The sequence below is a fragment of the Primulina eburnea genome, chromosome 10, assembly GCF_022965805.1.
Source record: "Primulina eburnea isolate SZY01 chromosome 10, ASM2296580v1, whole genome shotgun sequence".
In the NCBI taxonomy this organism is placed as follows: Eukaryota; Viridiplantae; Streptophyta; class Magnoliopsida; order Lamiales; family Gesneriaceae; genus Primulina; species Primulina eburnea.
Window position 1 is genome coordinate 26,669,664 of NC_133110.1, and position 22,650 is coordinate 26,692,313.

Here is a 22,650-nt window from a genome sequence, read left to right on the forward strand (position 1 = left end):
TTTATTAAACAATTAATTTTTCTTGTAAACGACTTATTCAAAACGCTTATATTTATTACATAAATAACTTTGACTGACATTTTTGCCACTACCTTGCTACGTCTTGGTATTTAACTCACGTATTTTCTTCAAGGGCATAGTCGTCTAATCATTCCTCGGTCCATGGTAAAAACAATTATACCTTATCACAACTATAATCGTCCTAGTGTTGGTCGCTTTTTTAGCCACTCAAGTAGAATCGTGTAATAAACCAAAAATCTTTAGATATGGAAACATTAACCAAAAAGGCCCTTTAACTCAATAAATATTTAAATTACGAATTTTGTAAAATATAACTTAAAATAATGGATTTTGTTATGTAAATGCATAAGATATGGCCAAATGGCATGTGATTTTTTTTGTAAGTTCAAACATTTTAGTGGCATATTCTAACTCGCAAAAGTCATGTTTTTTTTTTTTTTTGTTAATATTAGTCTTCCTTCCTAGCCTTAGGTTTAATTCTCCCCCCATGACGTCTTTCTCTTTTACACAATATTTTCCTTCCTCTTCTCCCCTCAAAAACGACGGTGGAGGAGAAGATGATAAAATGGTGGAAGTTACGTCGAAAGATGTTGTTTTCTTGAGTTTTTCCGAGTATAATTTGCATAGTTTTAGAAAGGTCTTTAGTCTCTTAGAATGGGAAATTGCATTCAAAGGAATAAGAAAGTGGTGAAGGAATACGATGGTGGCACAATAAATTCTCATAAAGATAAGGGTAATTCAAGTGAAAGCAGAAATCAAGAAAATGTGGAAATCGAGAATAATTCAACAAATCTTCATGATATTAATCTCAGTAATACTGGTTCAAGTCAAGGGCCGAAGCAAGTTGCGGAATCAGATTATAATTTCGAAATGGGAAGTCATAACAAAATACCATCGAATCTACCTTCCTTTTCAGGTAATATCTCTTCCTCAATCTTATTCTTATTTTTTAAATTTGATATTCAAATTTTTAATTGCCATTATGTCTGCGTATGCATGTATTTTGCATCAATATCGGACAAATGATCGGTTCATGTTTCTGATTTGTTATGCAGTTATTAGGGTTTGTTTCGGGCATTTTGGAAAGTACCCCAATTCATGATCCAAGATTCTTATTATATTTGTTTAAGATATATATAAAAAAGTTTGAAGAATTGTGATATGAACATGCATGATATATATATAATTGTGCAAATAATGAGGAAAAATTAAAAAAAGAAATGTAAAACAACAAAAAGAAATTAAAGATCGAAGCCATAATATTGTGAAGAAATGATATGCTCTTTAGTTTATGGGAGTGTTATTCGCTTTTCATAGATGATCACACTTTACTTCACACATGATTCTTGGAATTTGTAAAAAAAAAAAATTATATATATATATATATATATATTATGTTAATTTTTAAAAAAATGTTATTCTTAGTTTATTTTTCAGTAAATATGGAGCAAACTCACCAAAAGAGTCATCCATTACCCACTCCGAATCTCCCCCAACAGCCTCGCAACAAGAACCCTAGAGTTAGTTGTTCACTATTGCCAACACCAGACACTATACTAAGACTTGAGAAACCTAGCTGCTCATCAGCAATCCCGAATTCCGAGACACTAATGGAAAATGGGAAATCTAGTAAATTACCAATGCCAAGATCAGAAAGTGAGATATTGTCGTCACCATATCTAAAGGCCTTTAAGTTCAACGAACTTAAGAACGCCACATCGAATTTTCACAAGGATAATTTACTCGGCGAAGGAGGTTTCGGCCGTGTTTACAAAGGATGGTTGGATGAGGAAACTTTCACAGCCGCAAGGCCTGGATCAGGCATGGAAGTCGCTATCAAGATGTTGATACCTCAAGGTTTCCAGGGTCATAAGGAGTGGCTGGTTAGTTTTCTTCCTATTCTTGGAAATTTTATGTCATTTTCTAATATATACTTAGCCTGATAAATCACAAATTCATCCTTTCAAATGATATTTTTGCAATATCTAATGTTAAATATTCTAATAAATATTTTCTGAAATAATATTTGAGTAAACTTATTTGAAAACGTTGTTACAAGTATTTGATCAATATGGTAGATGATGTGATACACCGCTAGAGTACTAAAGTTGTGTCAGATATTACAGACACAATATTTAATATTTTTGACGCGGTGCTTAACAATTTTTACATTTCCGTCACCACATTGACACTTTGATGAAAAAACACAAAACGTTAAAAAAAAAATTTAAGACCATAATTTTGACGACTTATATAATCAAAATCAAAGACGTGCCAAATTACAAGATGATTTTTACAATTTCCCCTTTTGCAAAACATACTTCAGATAATATATATGTTCCCCTCAGGACCCACATCTCTATTTTATAGCCTATACAAGATTTAATATGTAGATGTAAATAATGAGAGTACTCCATATATATTCATCGTTCAATTTTTCTCATTAATTTGCCTATTTTTTTGTTGCAGTCAGAGGTGAACTATTTGGGTCGGTTTAGGCATCCAAATCTTGTAAAACTCGTCGGATATTCTTTAGAAGGCGAAGATCGAATTCTGGTTTATGAATTCATGCCCGGAGGCAGCTTGGAGAATCACTTATTCAAAAGTAAGTAATTTATATTTTATGTTCATTCTTCTATACACACAATTTTGACGAGAATAAAGACCTTAATTATTAAAAAGCTTGCACATAAAATTCTTGTGATAAACAAGAAATGATCATTTATTATTTCTTCTAATGCAGAAAATTCTCCCCCTCTTTCCTGGGCAACAAGGATCAAGGTTGCTGCAGCTGCAGCCCGAGGGCTATGTTTTCTTCACGACTCCGAGTCGCCCGTCATTTATCGAGATTTCAAAACATCAAACATTTTGTTAGATTCGGTATGTTTCATTTGAATAAATCGATAGTATTTTAGTTAAATTTATTTTCTATCTGGTGTTTTTAATTTATTTTCCTGATTTATAATACAAATAGTTCTGTTTGTCTAGGAATTTCATGCAAAGCTCTCAGACTTTGGGTTGGCGAAATCGGGTCCGACAGGATTTAATACTCATGTAACCACACGAGTAATGGGTACCGAAGGATATTGTGATCCAAAATATCAAACCACAGGTATTTATATTTGTTTCCTTAATATTACACAAGCTTCATGTAGCCATCAAACAATCTATTATGAATGAAAGCTAAAAAAATCAAAACTTACGAGCCGAATGCCAAATATTGACTATTAGAAGGACCAAAACTTAGAATAGATGTCATCAATCTTGTGGTTGGATTAACAAATCCTCTTCATACCCTGGTAACTGCAAAACCTTCATCCCATGTTGCATTTAAAAAAAAAAACCTTAAAATAGGCTAACTTAGCGAACGGATTCGATCACTTTCCCAAGCTGAAATAACCTCATCCGCCGGATCTCCTTTAATTTTAAATAATACCTGCAAACTATTAATTGATACATGTAGTAAAGCTAATAAGACTATTCAAACAACTTGATTCGAATTGGCTCGAAGTGTGAGTACACACACACACATTGATAGAAATATCATGCAGGAACCACATAAGTCATAACAGTATATCTAGTAGAAAACAAACTAAGACAAAGAGTTGTTTTCCTAACAGGTAAACTTACTGTCAAGTGTGACGTATACAGTTTCGGAGTTGTGTTACTAGAGTTGCTCACAGGGCGACGTGCTATCGACGAAACGAAGTGTGACGAGGAGAAGAACTTGGTGCATTGGGTGAGGCTTCATGTACGTGATAACGGCAAGGTATTTCGAGTAATGGACACAAAGTTAGAAGGACAATATCCCAAGAGAGGAGCCTATGTTGCTGCAAATCTTGCATTATGTTGTGTAAATCTGGAGCCAAAGTACAGGCCACCAATGACCGAAATCTTGGAAATTCTTGAAAATCTCCCATCACAAAAACACCACAATAATTCATCTCCTTAATTATACGAATCTATACGACATTGAAGGGTTAGTTTTGAGACCACTAAGTAACCTAACAATCTAATTAATAGAACTCGTCATCATTGTGTATAAATGTTTTTTTTAACAAAAACACTACTCGGTAAGGTTGGGATTTGGCAGACCTCTGCTCGATATCATTGTGTGTGTGTATATATATATATATGTATGTATGTATGTATGTGTATGTATATGTGTGTGTAATGTGTTGGAGGATAATTTCTGGCATGGTGTATATTTATATATTTTTTTGCATGTAAATATTGTAAAGAGATTTTTAAGATTCAACTTAGCATAGAGCAGGGATAATTGTCTCGGAATAGGTAAAAACATTGTCGATTTTTTTTACTTTTGGTATTGTTTTAAAAATTTTGAGTTTTGGGAGCCCTATTAGTTTAACTTAAATAACTATCATTATTATGATTTAAATAATGTTTTTATCAAATTGTCTTTACAATTCTTTCCGTCGAAATAGTTGATAGATGAGTCAATTTAAATTTTTAGCTCATATTATACAAATTAAGAATGAACCTAAATATTTAAATTATCCAAAAGTTAGATGAAATAATTACATGCCAATAAAAATTAAAATTTTTATGAAACTACATAACATAAAAGGAAATTTCCATCTACTCTAATTGAATTAATTAAAGCTGATATAAATTTATTAAAGAATAGAGAATGGAGAAAAGAGAGAAGACAAAAAAAAAATATGAGAGTATAACTGATAGAATAAAATTGTGTATTATTTCAACTAAACACATCTGGTGATAGAGTAGAGAGATTAAGACATAAAAAGAAGATTACAATAAATCAATTATCTAAATATCATCTATATATAACACACCGGTGTTGTCTCGTTAAAAACTTGTCAGTAAAATTTAGTTGAAAAAACCTGAATGAATGAACTAAAAAAAATCAGGTGACCGTCGCAATCGCAAACATTTGCGACGGTTTAAACAAAAACCATCGCAATTTAAAAATTGAAACCTTCGTAAATTTTAGCGACGATTTATAAAACATCGCTGATTTAAACCGTCGCTAGTGAGCGAAGATTTCGGTTTAAGCAAAATCGTCGCTCAGTATTGACGGTGCATAAGGAACCGTCGAGATTTGTCGCTAATTAGCGACGGTTTTGTTTCCGTCGCTATAATTACCCACCGTTTTCATAAAACAATCGCTAATAGTTGCTCTCAAAAGAAAAAATTCTCTCGGCCATTAAAATTGCTCTCAAATGGGTTTTGAACCAATTTTGAGTTTTTGATCTCAACGTAAAACTTCTTTCAAATATTCTAGTGCTAATTGAAAGAAGAACAAATCTTCTGGTCGTGGACCTGATTAGAAGAATTGAAGAAAGTTCGTAGGGATTTTCATCAAGAGCTATCTCCGCTAAACCCGGAATAGTTGGAGCCGCGTGATTAATTCACAAAGGTATAACATTCTTTACACCCTATGAATGTTTGATTTTGAAAATCATACGAGCGTCCAAACAAATTTTGATTGTCAAAATAAATAAAAATTTTAAAACTTCCGCTGCGCTCGGGCGTGTAGAAAACCGGATCCAACAGTGGTATCAGAGCCAGGTTTTCTGAATCGTATGATTTTAAATTATATTGAATAATTTATTTCTAACCACACAAGAAAATTTTTCAGAAAATTGATGCACCGTCAAAATTTATTTTTTCAATCTCTTTTTTTTTTTTTTTTTTCAAGATTCGGTCATTTATAAAACCAACCAAAGTAATATAATATTTTATTATTTTAACTAATGGTCGTTTCCTTTAATTAATCACATTAATTAAGTAATTAGATTTTAACAAATCTATTTGATTCTCAAAAGATAGTGGAGGCTATGATTTTAGGTCAAAAAAATTTTTTCTTTAAAAAAAATTCCATGACTTAATTACCATAATTAACATTAATGAGCTTGATTAATTAATTGGGCTAGTCCAACTAGTTTAATTAATTAATCAAAGTCCATTAAGAACTTTAATTATTTAGTATGTTGGACTTGTACTCCTACAAGCACAATAAACATACTTCCCACTATATTTAATTTATTAATTAATCAACTCAACTCTTTAGCTTAATAAATTAAATCAATTATAAATTCTACATTTGAATTTAATATTTAAATTATAAATTCAACTCCTTGAATTTATCACCTCCAAATTTAATATTTAATAAACTCAACTTTTGAGTTTAATAAATTAAATTATCAAATTTTATAAATTCAACTCCTTGAATTTATTCTCTCCAAATTTCATAAATTCAACTTCTTGAATTTACTATATCATAAATTCAACTCCTTGAATTTATTTTCTCAAAATTTAATTATCATAAATTCAACTCCTTGAATTTACTATATCATAATATAAATTCAACTCCTTGAATTTATTCTCTCAACGGGAACAAACGATCCAGTGTTTGTGTGACCCTCAATGGTTCAGGGATACAGCTAGCCGTGGGTTCACAACTCTTTGTGATTCAGAATAATATTTATTCTTATTCGGGCTTACCCTAGTTAGCCCCATTTTTTTCATCAACACCTTGATTAAGAATGTCAGAACTCATTTCTGATTGCACCCATCGGATCATGGTAAGAGTGTCTAGTAGCATCGCCCCATGATCCCCTAGGTATCACTGATAGAGTTGATTATGATTAACGTACAGTACGGTCCCTTCATCTCATATATCCCGATCGAATCTGCAACCATTGGTTCATCGAGGTTTGCATAAAAATTCGATAACTATGTGATAACTATAATAGTGGCATCGCGTGTACTATTTGGAGAACTCCTTCTCCAACGTACATCTCGTACTCTGGCCAGAGATTCCATGCACTATTATTTCATTAAATCACATAGGATATCCACACCCGTAGGTGAGCGGTGAATCCCCGACTACAATGCACTGGTTCCTATATGTGTCGCAACTGTACCCAACCTCGCCACCTGATGACTCTCCTGGAGCCGGTAAACGAGTCAAAGCACAACCCTAGCATATAGAGCCTCAGTGTTGTCTCGGGTCGTAAGGACTAATGGTGTACAATCATAACCACGGACTTATCCTCTCGATGAATGATAACCACTGGAAAGTCCGAGGGAGGGTTGTTCGGTATAATCATCATATGACTACCCATCTGCATGTTTGGACAACTCTATGCCCTTACTAAGAAACGCAGTACACAACATCGCAGATACTAGTCTCAAGCTCAAGCGACCTTTATCCATGTTTTAGGCGGCTGAATCGACTAGGAACGAATTTAGATCATACAGTATTTACAAACGAGTTTCAACATTGAATTACGATTCATTTGTATTAAAGTATAATCAAGGCCTTTATCTATGTTTGATAACATGGGTATACAGATAAAGAAATAACAAACCATGAAATAATGAATTATATTAAAATAAAGATTGTTTATTACACTTGAGTCAATAAATTCTCTAGCCAACCGTTGGCTTGCAGGGCATCTACTCTAACAATCTCCCACTTGCCCTAGAGCCAACTACCCTTAACTTTAATCCCATTGTTTCGCGATGCTTCTGAAACATTGGTCTTGGCAAGGGCTATGTAAGTGGATCAGCAACATTATCTGCAGAGGGGACTCTTTCGATTGATATATCTCCTCTTCCCACAATCTCCCATATGATGTGGAACTTCCTCAGTATATGTTTGGATCTTTGATGAGACCTTGGTTCCTTTGCTTGCGCAACGGCACCAGTGTTGTCGCAGTACACGGGAACTGGATCAACTCCATTAGGAATGACGTCCAACTCTTGGACAAAATTCCTCATCCAAACTACCTCTTTGGCTGCATCAGATGCAACATTGTATTCAGCTTTAGTGGTGGAATCCGCAACGGTGTCTTGCTTGGAACCTTTCCAAGATACAGCCGCACCATATAGCATGAATACAAAACCAGAGGTTGATTTCGAATCATCTACGTCACATTGGAAGCTAGAATCAGTGTAGCCTTCCAATTTTAATTCTCCACCCCCTTAGACCATGAACAAGTTCTTAGTTCTTCTCAAGTACATAAGAATATCTTTCACGGTCTTCCAATGCATTGGACCAGGGTTCGCCCGATATCTGCTTGTAACACTCAAAGCGTAAGCAACATCAGGACGTGTTGATATCATACCATACATGATACTACCAATAGCTGATGCGGTGAAAAACCGTTGTCATAGACGTCTAAAGACGACGGTGAAACACCGTTGTCGTAACATTGAAAATCTGTTGTGAAACAAAAACTTGGCGACGGTTTGCATAAATTATTCTGTCGCTGTTAGCGACGGATTTATATTCCGTCGCCCATTAGCGACGGTTTGTATTATGATGCCTGTCGCTAATTAGCCACGATTATGTTATGATTTCCGTCGCTATTTGTTTTCGTAAAATAAAAAAAAAATTACGTTTATAATTCGATAAACCTAACAAAATAAACTAACAATCTTACTAAATTAATATATTTATAATCTTTAACTTCAAATTTAAGTTTAAGAAAAATCGCAACTTCAAATTTAAGTTTAAGAAAAATCGTAGACAAAACGTGGAAGAATAAAAAATTTGAGAAGTTAAACTAAGGAAATGACTTAGAGGTGTGAAGGAAAATGAACAATAACGCGGATATTTATAGACATTTGTGCGACGGATTGAAAAAACCGTTGCTATGAGCGACGGTTAAAGCCTAAGCCGTTGCTAAAGTAAATCGGCGACAGTCTTATAAAAACTGTCGCCAAATATAGCGACGAACTGGGTGGAACTTTCGCTCCATTTACCGACGGGTATTTCAAACCGTCGCTAAATTTAAATGTCGCGACAGTATTTCTAAAACCGTCGCTAAATATTTACCCATTTTTTTAAAAAAAATTAGAAACTAAGACAACGTTTTTTTCAAAAACCGTTGTCTTTAACCAAATAAAACACTAAATAACAACAACGTTTTCAAAAACCGTTGTCGTAGTTAACAAACCATCCGAAAGACGACGGTTTTTGAAAAAAACGTTGTTGTAGCCCAAAAAAAATCATCCAAAAGACAACGGTTTTTAAAAACCGTTGTTGTAGTCTAAAAAAAACCGCTCATAGACAACGGTTGTTAAAACCATTGTTGTAGCAAAAAAAAAGCTATAAGACAACAGTTTTTTAAAACCGTTGTTGTACCTAAAAAAAAACGCTCGTAGACACATAAAAGACAACGGTTTTTTAAAAACCGTTGTCTATAAGCGGGGTTTTTTAAGCTACGACAACGGTTTTTGTTAAAACCGTTGTTAAAAAAAAGACAACGGTTTTAATAAAAACCGTTGTCTTATGAGTGTTGTTGATTGAAGTTTTTGTTGTAGTAGCGACGGTTTTATAAATCGTCTCTTATTTAACTCGACGACGACGATTTAATGAGAAACGTCGCTATTCTTAAAAAACCGTCATAAATTGTCTATAAATTTGGGCGTTTCAGACCATTTTCTCCACACCTCTTCACATATGTGATATATTTTTCTTTCTTAAGCGATTTTGTTGTTTGCTTATTATCACAAGTTTTAATCGTTTCATACATTATTTACAAATTTGAAAATCATTAATTTAGATGAGTTATGGAGATTATTTAAAAATTTGTATAAATAATTATAAATTTTTTTTAAGAAATTATAAAACAACATTTTTTTTATAAAAAAGAAACAATTAGCGACGGAATATGAAAAGAACCGTCGATTTTTGACTAAACCATCGCTAATTATCGATGGTTTTGTACTAATTGGCTATGGGTTTTGACAAAACAGTCGCTAATTAGGTCATATTCAGTCGTTGATTAGCGACGGTTTATTCAAACACCAGTCGCTAATTAGCGAATGATTTGTCATATTCTGTCGCTAAATAGGCGACGTTTTATATCTAAACCGTCGCAAAATCGTGATAAACCGTCGCAATATGTTTGCGAGGGTAACCAGATAATAAAAGTTTCACCTCTTCACCCCATGGCTTCTCCGCTAGACGATACTTTAGTAGGAAAATAAAAGTTTCACCTCCTTACTCTGACTCCTCTATTAGGCAATGCCTTCACAGAAAAATAAAACTTTCACCTCCTCACCCTCTGACTCCTCTACTAAGCGATTCCTTAGCAGGAAAATAATAAATTTAATCTCCCCAACTCTCATCCTCTACTAGGCATAAGTCAAGTAGGTAAAATTTAATTTTCAATCTCTTCGCCTCTTCTCCTCTACTAGGCATAATCTTAGTAGGTAAAATTTAATTTTCAAACTCTCTAACTCTTCTCCTCTACAAGGCATAGCCCAACTATTAAAAATTTATTTAAATCTCTCCAACTCTTATCCTCGACTAGGCATAGCCCAAATATGTAAACTTTAATTTTCAGCCTCTCCACCACTCCTTCACTAGGCACAGCCCAATAGGTAAAATTTAATTTTCATTATCCTTACGTCTTCTCCTCTATTAGGCTCAGTCTAAAGTAGGTTAAATTTAATTCAGTCTCCTCACCTCAGCTCCTCTACTAGGCTCAGCCCAAGTAGGTAAAATTTAATTTTCAGTTTCCCCTACCTCTTCTCCTCTACTAGACTCGGCCTAAGTAGATAAAATTTAATTTTCGTTCTACTCACCTCGGCTCCTCTACCAGGCTTAGCCCAAGTAGATAAAATTTAATTTTCAGTCTCTCTACCTCGGCTCCTCTACTAGGCTCAGCCTAAGTAGGCAAAATTTAATTTTCAGTCTCTCCACATCTTCTCCTTTACTAGGCTCGGCCTAAGTAGGTAAAGTTTAATTTTAATCTTACCCACCTCTTCTCCTCTACTAGTCTCAACCCAATTAGGTAAATTTAATTTTCAATCTTCTCACATTGGCTCTTCTACTAGGCTCAGCCCAAGTAGATAAAATTAAATTTTCAGTTTCTCCACATCTTCTCCCTTACTAGGCTCAGCCTAAGTAGGTAAAATTTAATTTTTAGTCTCTCCGCCTCTTCTCCTCTACTAGACGTAGCTTCAGTAAGTAAAATTTAATTTTCATTATCTAGCTCTACCTCTTTTTTTCTACTAGGCTTAGCCTATGTAGGTAAAATTTAATTCATGTCATCATCATAATACAACATCATCTATGAGCTTAATACAAGAATTTAAATTTCAACCGACTACGTAGGACAAATGCAGAAACGAACTATATCAACAGTAAAGTCAAGAGTAAAATTTTCTAAGGTGGTAAGCATTCCAAGCCCCGAGGCCTTTTAAAAGCCTTGTCTTGCGCATCCTCCAAGTAATATAGGCTCCGAAATAAAGCTTCTCGATCACTCTAAAAGGACCCTCCCACTCTGAGTCCACCTTTCCTCTCTACTCTACTTGCACCTTTCTCAGGACCAAATCACCCACTTAGAAGCTTTTCTGAATGACTCTACGATTGTAAGACTGAGAGCTATATGATTTTTATAATCTCTCATGTGAATGCTCGTGGCCTTTATTTTCTTTTCCAATAGCTCGAGTATATAAATTTTCCAGATTCGATTGAGATATATATACTTGTACATATAGGCGGGACAAGAGGATTTAGCGAGTCGTGTGGACCGTGACCAAGCATGTGAAACATAGTCACCTTACGCTTACCTATGACAGCAAGGATGGTGAACAAGGTAACGTTGCACCGATACCATCAATTATAATTTATTTTCTAAGAATCATAGTTCCTTTTATCTTATAATATTTTCATGCTTCCAATGTGAAAACAGGATTCCCTGGGACTTTTTGGTCCCCGCACAAGACTCCAACTCTTTTTCCCACAGAAAACTTAAATTTCTGATGATAGGTGAAAGCTACGACTCTAAAGTACTTTAGGGCTGCCGTCCTAAGATTCCATTATACGATGATGGAGTATCTACCATCGTGAAGGTCATCATCTTTGTTACCTGCCGAGGATTACTCCCCACGAATAAAGAAAGAACAATTTGACCTAATGGCTGAATGGCCTGTCCCACAAATCCATACAAAGGGGTAGAGACCGGCTCAAACTCAAATCCTTTCACTTTCATATAATCCAACGTTCTCTTGAACAAAATATTCAAGGATCTTCCATTATCAATAAAGATCCTTGCCAATTCTTAATTGGCAATGGTGGTCGTCGCCACCCAGGAATCATTATGTGGAGTCACGATGCCTCGGAGGTCTTCCAGACCAAAGTTGATGATGGGATCTTGTGGTAAGCCCGCATCTCTGGATATATCAAAGTTCTCCAACCTTCTTCTGTGTGGCTTTCCAAGCTCGCTCGGAGTCTCCATCGGTAGTACCCTTGCGAGATCATATGAATTATTTATCTCGTAGAAGAGTTGTCCTCATTCATTCTCCTCCTTGGATCAGAAGGTTCTCAAGGGAAATCTTGAACCAGCCACTTCTTTCTCGGGCTTACTACCCTATGGTTTATCCAGGAGTTAGTGCTCGTCTCACCTACTATCAAGACTAGCACGATAACTAATAAAACAACAGAAATCCGGAAACTGTCACCACTAGTTATACAACCCATCTCCAGGACACTCAATAAATGATATACGGTACACCATATCGAATCAAAAAGATACCGAAGAACTAAACCAACCAGCTACTCATCGTCCTCCTCCTCCTCCTCCTGAGCTATCCAACCTGAGGCCTGCCCCGTGGGAATGGGGTGTCCAAGATAAACAAAACCGAGGACATGAGCGATAAGAACGCCCAGTACAAAAGCATGAGTATACAAACCTATATGAAATGCACATGCTATGATATGATACCAGGGTAGTCAAGAAACAGGAGTAACAAAGGATCTCAATATGCTCAGTCTAGAGGCGCCAAGTGGATAGTGCCGCGCGGTACTCCTCTGGGTCACTGCATCCACTACAAGAACAGACGTGGACCTAAAATGTCCCGGATCACCGAAGCCCTCCGGACCCGTCGGCCACTGTGTACTCTCGGTGTCCATGCGTCCACAACACAAGACAGGGCTGAGCGGCCCCACAAGATATAGCTTATCTCGAAAGAGATACAGCTCAACAATAAAGGCTATCTCGAAGGAGATACGGCTCAACATGAAATGCAACATGCATCATAAAGCGTGACATAATAGCATGCATTATATAACATATAACAATGCAGCAAATAATCATGCAACACATATAAGATGTATACTCAACCAGGATATCTCGGATAGTACTTTCGTACCTCTATCACTGCAATCCTAATCCACTGGAAAACCAGACAAACAGGTCTATTCCAAGCCTATTCATCAAGTGAAAACCATCACTAAAACTTATCTACCAGACTTAACTAGATAATCCTGAAATAATAATGATACAATTCCAAACCTTCGTCCGTCGCTAGCCCGCTGATGCCGCTAGCTCCCAACTAGAGCACAGCTCCGCTACAAAGCCAGTAGTTCCCTGCTAGTGCCTGAACCTCGGGAAAGACTAGAAACCTCTCAGAAACGACTAAAACGCTCTGGAACGCTCTGAAATGGCGAGTAAGAAATGAAGCCTCGCGCCTCTATTTATAGCCAATGTTCGGACGATCCGATCCACTTCGGAAGCTCCGATCCGGTACACTTCGGACGATCCGAACCCACTTCGGACGATCCGAACCTTGCATGCGTTCTACGTGTCCAGCCACCTGTCTCGGACGATCCGAACCCTTGCTCGGACGATCCGAATTCTGCATGTCTGCCACGGGTCCAGCCACCTGGCTCGGACGATCCGACATCTGGCTCGGACGATCCGAACCATGATCGGACGATCCGAACCCGGTTCGGTCCTTCCGATCCCACCGAAAATAATTAATCCAAATTAGGAATCGGGATACTACAGGAAGTCTCTGTCCTCACCTAGGGGATGGGCGAGACCTTGGGTGACTCCGGATAAGGATCTCCCTCGTTTATCGTACGGAGGCGATTTAGCATCATTTTCAACCCTCTGCGATTTTCTCACCTCCATTCTGACTCCCTCACTTTCATCACCTTGTCCCGATTCCTATTCAGAGGAACACTACAAGAAAAAAGACATACGACAAAGGTTTTTCACTGTTGTCGTATGTCCTGAAAAACCGTTGTTAAAGCCCCTGTGGTTAAATATTTTGCTTAAAGACAATGGTTTTTCACTGTTGTTGTAGCTACAATTTGAAAAACCATCGCAAATAAAATTAACGACAGATTTATTCAAAATCGACGCTAATTAGCGACGGTTTATTTCATGATTTCGCTAATATTAGCGATGATTTTTTCATGTTTTCTAGCGACGGTTTTTTCATGATTTTCGTTGCTAATATTTTCAATAAAATAAAAAAAATTACTTTTAATAATTCAACAAATATAAAAAACTCATAATTTGACTATGCTAACAATATTCATGAACTTAACTAAAGCTTAAAAATTTACCAAAAATCGTGTAAGAGAGAAAAAATTTAAATGTTGTGAAGTGATAAAACCGTATAAGAGAGAAAAAATTTAAAATGTTGTGAAGTGGTGTAGAGGAAAATAGACCAAATGTGCGGATATTTATAGACAATTTGCGACGGTGTTTCCTTAAACCGTCGCTAATAAAAAAACCGTCGCAGAATTTAAATTTGTGATGGTTTTGTTTATAGCGACGGTTTTCCTAAAACAGTCGCTAGTATTAGTGACAGTTTCAGAATAATAATCGCTAATTCAAAATATGGGACAATTTATTAATTTGGCGACGATTTTGCTTAAATCATCGCTATTTTAAAATTAGCGACGGATTTTCTGAAACCGTCGCTAATTTTAGCGACGGTTTCAGCAAAACAGTCGCTAAATATGGCAACAGTTTCTCCACACCGTTGTTATTTGTCCAAAAAACACGTTAATTGATGTCTATTGTTCACTAAAAAATTCTCAAAGAGAACGGTTAGAACCGTTGTCATTGACCATAAAACCGTTGTCTTTGACCCGGAACAGACATCGGTTTTATAAAAACCGTTGTCTTTGACCCGTAAAAGAAAACGATTTTATAAAAACCTTGTCTTTTTCCCCCGAAAGACAATGGTTTTATAAAACCGTTGTTTTTTGCTTAAAAAACGCTCATATGACAACAGTTTTCACTAAAACCGTTGTTAAAAAGCATACGACAATGATTTTAGTAAAAACCGTTGTCATATGTGCGTTGTTGTTTTGGTTTTTTTTTGTAGTGAAACATGAGATGAGAATTATCCTCTACCTCTTGCCTTATCCTCTTCTCTTTCACCCGCGCTTCTCATCCCTTCTCTCTCTGCTCCCCCAACCCTACTCCCCTGGGCCTGTATTCATCCTCTTGTGCCGCTGGGCATCTTCTAGATTCATGTTCTTTTCTTCCCGAGCTAAAAGATCATCATAGCTCAACGGAGGTTTATTGACCAGCGATATGAAGAATTCTCCTCCGCCCAGCCCTTGGGTGAAGGCACTTATAATGATGTCAGGGATAGCCGATGGTATTTCCATGCATTGCTAAATTTTTGAAACGCTAGATTAATTCTTGCAAAGTCTCTATATTTTGTTGCTTCATCACAAACAGGCTTAGGTAACTCTTCTGGTACCTCCTGCTGCTAAGAAAGCTCTAGAGAAATAGTCAAAAGACCGTATGGAGTTGGGTTGTAGCGTGTTAAACCACTGCTGGGCAGATCTCACCATCGTGCCCAAAAACACGATGCACCTAACCCCATCCAAATACTGGTGCAACATAGTTGCGTTCTCAAACCTTCCCAAGTGTTCTTCTAGGTCAGTATGCCCATCGTACTCTCTCACGTTTGATTGTCGGAAACTTTGGGGAAGCCATTCTTCCTCTGTTTCTCAATTGTTGCCTCAACATTCTTATCTCCTTCCACATCTCCTATATCTAAAGATTCTCCTCACTTTGAAGGGGTTGTGTCTCTTCAACCCTGCTCTGATGGCCCTGAGCATTTTCCTCTTCCTGGTGAAGAGCTTGTTCTTTGACAGACATAGACTCTTGGTTCTTCTTCATGGCTTCGTCTAATGTTCTCGTAATAAATTGGCCTAACTGTTCCAGGATTAAGTTCCTCACATTCTCGTTGGGATGAGGTTGTTCAAGTCTTGTCTCAGGATGAGGTTGCTCAGGTCCCGTCTCGAGATGAGGTTCTCGAGTCTCGTCTGAGGACGTGACGTTACTGAGTTAGTTCTTCTGCTTCCTCTCCAGCCTACAATATCTACGTCTCAGCTCAAACTTCCCACAGACGATGTCAAATGATACTTATAGGATCCGGTTCCAGCAGATGATACTAGCCTGAATGTAGATCTCGAATTTACTCTAGGCCTGAAATCACAAAGAAGACAGTTAGAAAGGGGCCGGGAGGGTGTCCCAGTGTAGCCCATCTGATGCTCAAGTCAGGTATCGAGAATAAAATGAGAGAGAAGCTAGGGACGCTGCTATTAATCAATATATGAATGAATTGGACACTCAAACCTGGTAGTTGTATGAGCATACATGAGATATATCATGGACCACTTACCTAGGTTAGGAATGGGCCGGGGGGGTTTGTTTGGGCCTGATCTTGATGGGCCTATTCATAGGGCATCACCAGGTGCCATCAAGATCAGGCTCAAACAAGACTTTGAACCCCCGACCCATTCCTAACCTAGGTAAATGGCCCATGATGGATCTCATGTACGCTCCTATATATACAAGTTTGAATATCCAATTCATTCATTAACTATAATGATTAATAGCAGCGTCCCTAGCTGCTCTCTCATTTTATTCTCGATACCAGACTTGAGCGTCGGAGGGGCTACACTGGGACACCTTCTCGGCCTCCTTCTAACAGCCTCTTTTGTGATTTCAGGCCTAGAGTAAAATTCGATGTCTTCATTCAAGCTAGTATCATCTGCTGGATCCAACTCTCTATTTCAAGTGAGTATTAGATTTCATCATATCATCTAATTCATGTGTCAATGGATTGCATTCACCATTGAAGAGCTCCAAAGATTAATAACTTCATTCTTTTGATTTCTCGAAGTTTCTACTTTTGAAGTAAACAAAATCATTGAATTATTTAAAGAAGAGTAAGTCTCCTGCGACAGTCTCACGGATCTGTATTCGTGATATGAGCCTACATTGTCATTATTTACAATAAAAACTAATACTTTTGACATAAAAAGTAATAGTTTTTTTTATAGATGATCCAAATAGAATATTTGTCTCAAAAAATTAACCCGTGAGACAGTCTTGCTGGAGTTTTTGTGGTTAAAAAATGAGTGTGTATATATGCTTAAATATTATGGGAAAAATATATACTCTTAATAAATTCCGAACTACGAATCTTATTGTCTTGTTGCATATGCTATTATTCTTGTGGATTTATATGTTTGGAGAGGCAAATAATTTTCGTTTTTGTTTGTACTTGGGTTTCTTTAAATTGAAGAAATAAAAATATCTAAACACATGTCATAATAGTTTTGATAGATTTAGTCTTTGTGATATTGGTGTGCAATTAGTGAAGCAAATACTTGATGGATTGGGAAAGTATACAGGTTTGAGATTGTTTTGAATCATAACGCTCGACTTTCATGTGTTATCCGATATTTGTTTTAATATTTTTGTCATCTTGCGAGGTGATTTACATTACTAGATTTGCATTACCAAATTGATTGAGTTTGAACTAAGATTACATTTTTTTTTATTAAAACAAAGATTACTTTTAATCGAGTATTCACTGAAATTTTGGGATCTCCAATAAGGGTAAGTGATTACAAAATGGCAAGACATGAGATAATAAATAATAATGAGATAGTAGCAACAATATATGCCCCTGTCCTGTTTTCTATGATATTTTTAGAGCTGGATTTTTTAGCTTGTCCTCGCGGAATTTTTTTTATCTTGTTATTGTTTTCTTAGGTTATAATTTATAAGTGTAGTGATAATCTCGAGGACATTCTGCAAAATGTATTAGGATGGAGTTTTGTTTCATAGCTTGTTTATAGTGCCTTTTGTGAACTTTTCTAAAATTGAAAGTTCTCACCACATGAATGCACAAAACCGTGTTCTTGTTTTATATTTGGGGTATGCGTCTGTTGATACTTTACATTCTGGAAAATCAACAAACATTGGCTTAATTCAATCATACCTCTGAAATTCGAGGAACCTCCGACTTGCCTTTAGAGAGGAGAAAAGCACTCTCTTTGAATGAGGAAGAGAGATATATGGGTCAAAAAGATATTTTATTCGATTAAAAATCTACCAAAATCTCTAGGGTAAGTAGAAGACAATTTTTGAGTTTTTATAGTTGTATCTAGAGTTTTAAGGTTTGTACTTAGAGAATTATATTAGAATCATTGTAAATCTATGGAAATATTGGATACCTATAGATTTTTATAGATTTTAAAATTCAAGTTGAATACCACTATACTTTTTTAAGACTCTATAAAAATCTAATTTGGATACCATTTATAAAAGTCTATGTTCAATACCTCTAGAGACTTTAAAACTCTACAAAAGTCAATAAAAGTAATTAAGTGGGGTGTATTCAATTCAGAGTTTTGATGACTTTTAATGACTTTTTTAAATCATAGACTTTTATGGATTTGATAAATTTTTATTGACTTTTATAGAATCTCACAGATTTATAAACAGATTTATGTAGACTTTTTTACAAGATTTTTATAGACTTTTGTGGATTTTTTTATAAATTTATAAATTTTGTACTTAACTATAACATGTGATTTTTTTATTGATTTCTTTGAACCAATAATTAATTGACATATATAACATATTCAGTTTGAAATTATTTTCAATATTTATATTAATAAATAAATTTACTTATTTAAAAGTTAAATCGTTTAATCCTTAAATATGTATATATGTGGGTTTATATGCATGTTTGTAAATTTTTTAAAATACATCAATTGATTAACATGTTACCTTCTTTTTAAATTGATAAAATACATGTGAAAATAATATTATTTATTATTGTGTGAATATAATTTTGTATAAAAATATTATAGCTTACATATTAATTGAAAATACTAAAATGAATTTAAAAAATCATGGTTGTTACCAGACTATTTAATTATTAAGAATTAAGCAACATTTTTTTGATCATCTTTTATTATTATTGAATATTACATTAATGTGTATAAATCATAAATTAAAAATCACAAAATCAATTCTATAATTCAAAATTTCCTGTTAACAATCAGCCAAAAAATGAAAATTTTGAAAAGGAAATATGAAAATATATATAGAGATACACTTCGAAAATTTGAGAGAATGATAGAAATAGATGAGAGGAGAGAAGATAGGAAGAGATGTGATGTGAAGCGACGGAGAAAAATAAATAGCTTGTGTATGAGTTAGAAGTTTTAAAAATCCATTCAAATCTTTGGGGTGAACCAAATACAATTTTTTACAATTTGTAGTTATACCTTAGGCTTTAATGTTTGTATGTCAATGAATTCCATGGAGTTATTAAAAGTCCATGAAAAATTTGAATACCTATAGACTTTTATAGAGTTTATAAAAGTCAATGTTGAATACCACTTGACTTTTTAAAACTCCATGAAAGTCTATTTTGAATACCACTAGACTTTTATAGAGTATGCAAAAGTCTTGATTGAATACCTCTAGATTTATAAAATCTACAAAAGTCATTAAAAGCCAATAAATTTCCCAAGTTGAATACACCTCCCTAAATTTCCAAGATTAAATACACCCCCTTATTTGAGAAATTTCTTGAGAACCCAACCCATTTGTTTTTATTAATTAATTAAATAATATAAAACAAAAAAAAGATAAATGTTAAGATCTTTCTCTCTCCTCGTATCCATCTCCACACACAAATCTTCATTTTTCTTCTTTCAATTTCGAAGCTTTGACCTTCGATTCTAGTCGCTCCGGTCGCCGAAAAATTAAATGAAATACATTTTCGGATAGCTCTCGTTGCAAGCTACGCATTGATAACCATTTTGCACAGAAATCTCACGATTCTTTTCGAGCCCGTCGGAAACCGACGCTCGTTTTCACCGAAATTTGTGAGGAAACTCTCGGTTTAAGTTTTCTAGAGCTCTACTTCGAAGCCTTGAGGAATGTGAGAGCCCAACCCATTTGTAAGCCCAGCCCATTTGTTTTTATTAATTAAGTAAATAATATAAAACAATTAAAAAAGAAAAGAAAAGAAAAATGATAAACGTTAAGCTTTTTCTCTCTCCCTGTATCCATCTCTAGCACCGAAATCTTCATTTTTCTTCTTTCAATTTCGAAGCATTGACCTTCGATTCTAGTCGCTCCGATCGTCGAAAAATTAAATGAAATACATTTTCGGATAGCTCTCGTTTCAAGCTACGCATTGATACCCATTTTGCACAGAAATCTCACGATACTTTTCGAGCCCGTCGGAAACCGCCGCTCGTTTTCGCTGGAATTTGTGTGGAAACTCTCGGTTTAAGTTTCCTAGAGCTTTACTTCGAAGCCTTGAGGTATTTAGGGTTTCGAAATTTTGGGTATTTTGATAATTCGAATTCCAACAATTGATATATGTTGTATTATTGATTGTAGGTGAATTATTGAGTCGATTCGATGTATTTATCGAATTTTTCAGAATTTAGTTTGCTGAATTTCGAATTTTCAGATTTATAAGTTGGGATATTTCGACTTTTAAGCTGTAAATGCGCTAGTCGGACACCGTTAAGATGTTGTGAATTGAAATTATAAGTTCTGGAAATTTAGTGTGAATTTTTGAATTACTTCGATAAATTCCTTGATTATTTCACTAAGATAGGAATTGATGTGCAATAAATAATTTTGCCACAAGATTGGAATTTCGAGAAATATTTAAGTTATTTTGTGGTAAATTAAAAAGTCAGTTGAGGACGTACGAACTATTTTATTACGACGTCTATTATGACGTGAGATGACGTTGAGTATTTTGTAATGAGTTGTGGCGTGTTTTATGTGCTTCTGTGAATATGTGATTGAATTCATGCATTTATTTGAGTTGATACTATTAGTGCATAGCATTTCGGGCCTTGACTCCTTTGATTGCTATTGATATTGAGATTGATCTTTCGAGTTGTTGCGTCATCGATGAAGCAGGTGGGTAGGATTAGCAATCCTGTTGACTTGCATGAGGGCTGAGCGGGTAGCTCCCGTACCCTCGATGCTATATGCATGGATCAGTGGCGAATTGATGTTGCGTTGCTACGTTCCTGGCAAGGGTAACCACTGTTACTGTTGTTGATGCGATTCATTTGGACTCCATTTGGTATCCGTTATCGGTTTTTACTTTTCACGCATTGCATTACATTGCATTGCATCACATTTTACTTGATTTTATTTCATGTCAGTTATATTTGTCATAATATTACTAGTTCATCATACTGGGGCCCGACCCCTCGTTTCCTTTTATGTTGTGGTTGTTTTTGATGCCCTAGCAGATTATCCAGGAGGATTTGACGCGTCTGGTGGAGCGTCAGGTAGTGGTGCCCAGTCGTCGAGTCATGGTTGAGAGTTCCCAGATATATATATATATATATATTTATATATATATATATACTATATTATGGAGTTATACATTTTCCGGGAAGATGACCCGTGTAGCTGTACTAATATTTTTACGATGTTTTGAATTGATAGTTGTGTGAACGAGCCTTGCCGGCTCTACATGTGTTTAGTCCTGGCCAATGCGGCTATAGGTTGTGAATTGATGTTATTACTTTATTTCGAGTATATAAATATTATTTGTGATGTTTTGATTTTTTTTTTTTGGGATGTCCTATTTACGAATAGGTCATGCCAAAATTTCTGCAGGCCCAAAATTGAAAATTTTTAATCGCTTTCGCTGTTTACATTAATAAATCTTGGTTGTTTTGTCACTAAATATTAATCAGGAGCACGGGCCCCCACAGTTGGTATCAGAGCGTAACTGGGATATGCTCGAATTAGAGTCTAGGACACTTGAGTCTAGACACAAATAACATGATTGTGCATGTGTTTGACTATTTTCTCTTATTTGAATTATTTGGTGTGATTTGCTTGAATTTACCTGCGTTAGAACGACTAGCTGATTAGGCATGGTATGTAGTTTAGAAATTGCCTCTAATTTTTTTTACCTGTTATCTGCCTGTGGATTTAATCCTCGTGTCTTGTAGAATGGCACCTGGAGGAAGAGGTAGAAAAGGAAAGGAAATAGCGCAAGAATCTGAGGCGCAAAATGTTCGAGGACTTGCAGATATCATTAGAGGTAGACGTGGTTGACCTCGAGGACAAGTCGCTCAAAATATTGAATAAGAAGTTAACCAAGAACCTCCTCGACCTGAAAGACCTGAAGCTAGACAGGTAGCAATTGAGCAAGAAGTGGAACAGCTGACACAGAAAGTTGGAGGAATGCAGTTAATAACTTCTCAGTTCCAAGAATTACGTCCTCCAAAATTCTTTGGCAACGAGAGTGGAGAAAAATCAGCAGGCTGGCTGAAAAGTATAAATCATCTATTTAATTTATTGGAGTATTCCCAAGATATTAGATTGAAGCTTGTCATTTACCAACTTAAAGATCGATCACAACTCTGGTGGGAAGCCACAAAGGAATCAATGAAGGGCTCTGGTGAAATTATTAATTGGGATGCATTTCGTGCTCATTTTATCCAAGAATATGCACCACCATCATATTATGCTGCTAAAGAAGAAGAGGTCAATCAGTTGGTGT

The 22,650-nt window shown here is 35.6% G+C and overlaps 1 protein-coding gene and 1 long non-coding RNA gene across 3 annotated transcripts; both read left to right on the forward strand.

The window, feature by feature from the left end:
- The first annotated feature begins 431 nt into the window (after positions 1-431).
- On the forward strand, positions 432-4,004 carry LOC140803870 (probable serine/threonine-protein kinase PBL18). Of its 2 annotated transcripts, none has more exons than XM_073159723.1 (6): positions 432-937; positions 1,447-1,904; positions 2,491-2,626; positions 2,765-2,901; positions 3,010-3,133; positions 3,642-4,004. In XM_073159723.1, exons 1-6 carry the CDS (start codon positions 676-678, stop codon positions 3,971-3,973), a joined length of 1,449 nt encoding a protein of 482 aa, XP_073015824.1. In that variant the 5' UTR covers positions 432-675; the 3' UTR covers positions 3,974-4,004. The 2 variants fall into 2 exon arrangements, with proteins under 2 accessions (XP_073015824.1, XP_073015825.1); XM_073159724.1 differs by having other exon boundaries at positions 433-937; positions 1,459-1,904.
- A 16,162-nt stretch (positions 4,005-20,166) lies between these two features.
- Positions 20,167-22,188, forward strand: LOC140803871 (uncharacterized). The gene is made up of 4 exons (XR_012111960.1): positions 20,167-20,425; positions 20,505-20,527; positions 21,383-22,028; positions 22,126-22,188. It is a non-coding gene; the product is annotated as an uncharacterized lncRNA (long non-coding RNA).
- Positions 22,189-22,650: the final 462 nt, after the last annotated feature.

Excerpts from the sequence above, each read along its gene's own strand:
- LOC140803870 (XM_073159723.1), top strand. The coding sequence starts at position 676 with ATGGGAAATTGCATTCAAAGGAATAAGAAAGTGGTGAAGGAATACGAT. Across the intron at positions 2,902-3,009 it reads CAAACATTTTGTTAGATTCG|GAATTTCATGCAAAGCTCTC; the intron begins GTATGTTTCATT and ends CTGTTTGTCTAG. Across the intron at positions 3,134-3,641 it reads TCCAAAATATCAAACCACAG|GTAAACTTACTGTCAAGTGT; the intron begins GTATTTATATTT and ends TTTTCCTAACAG.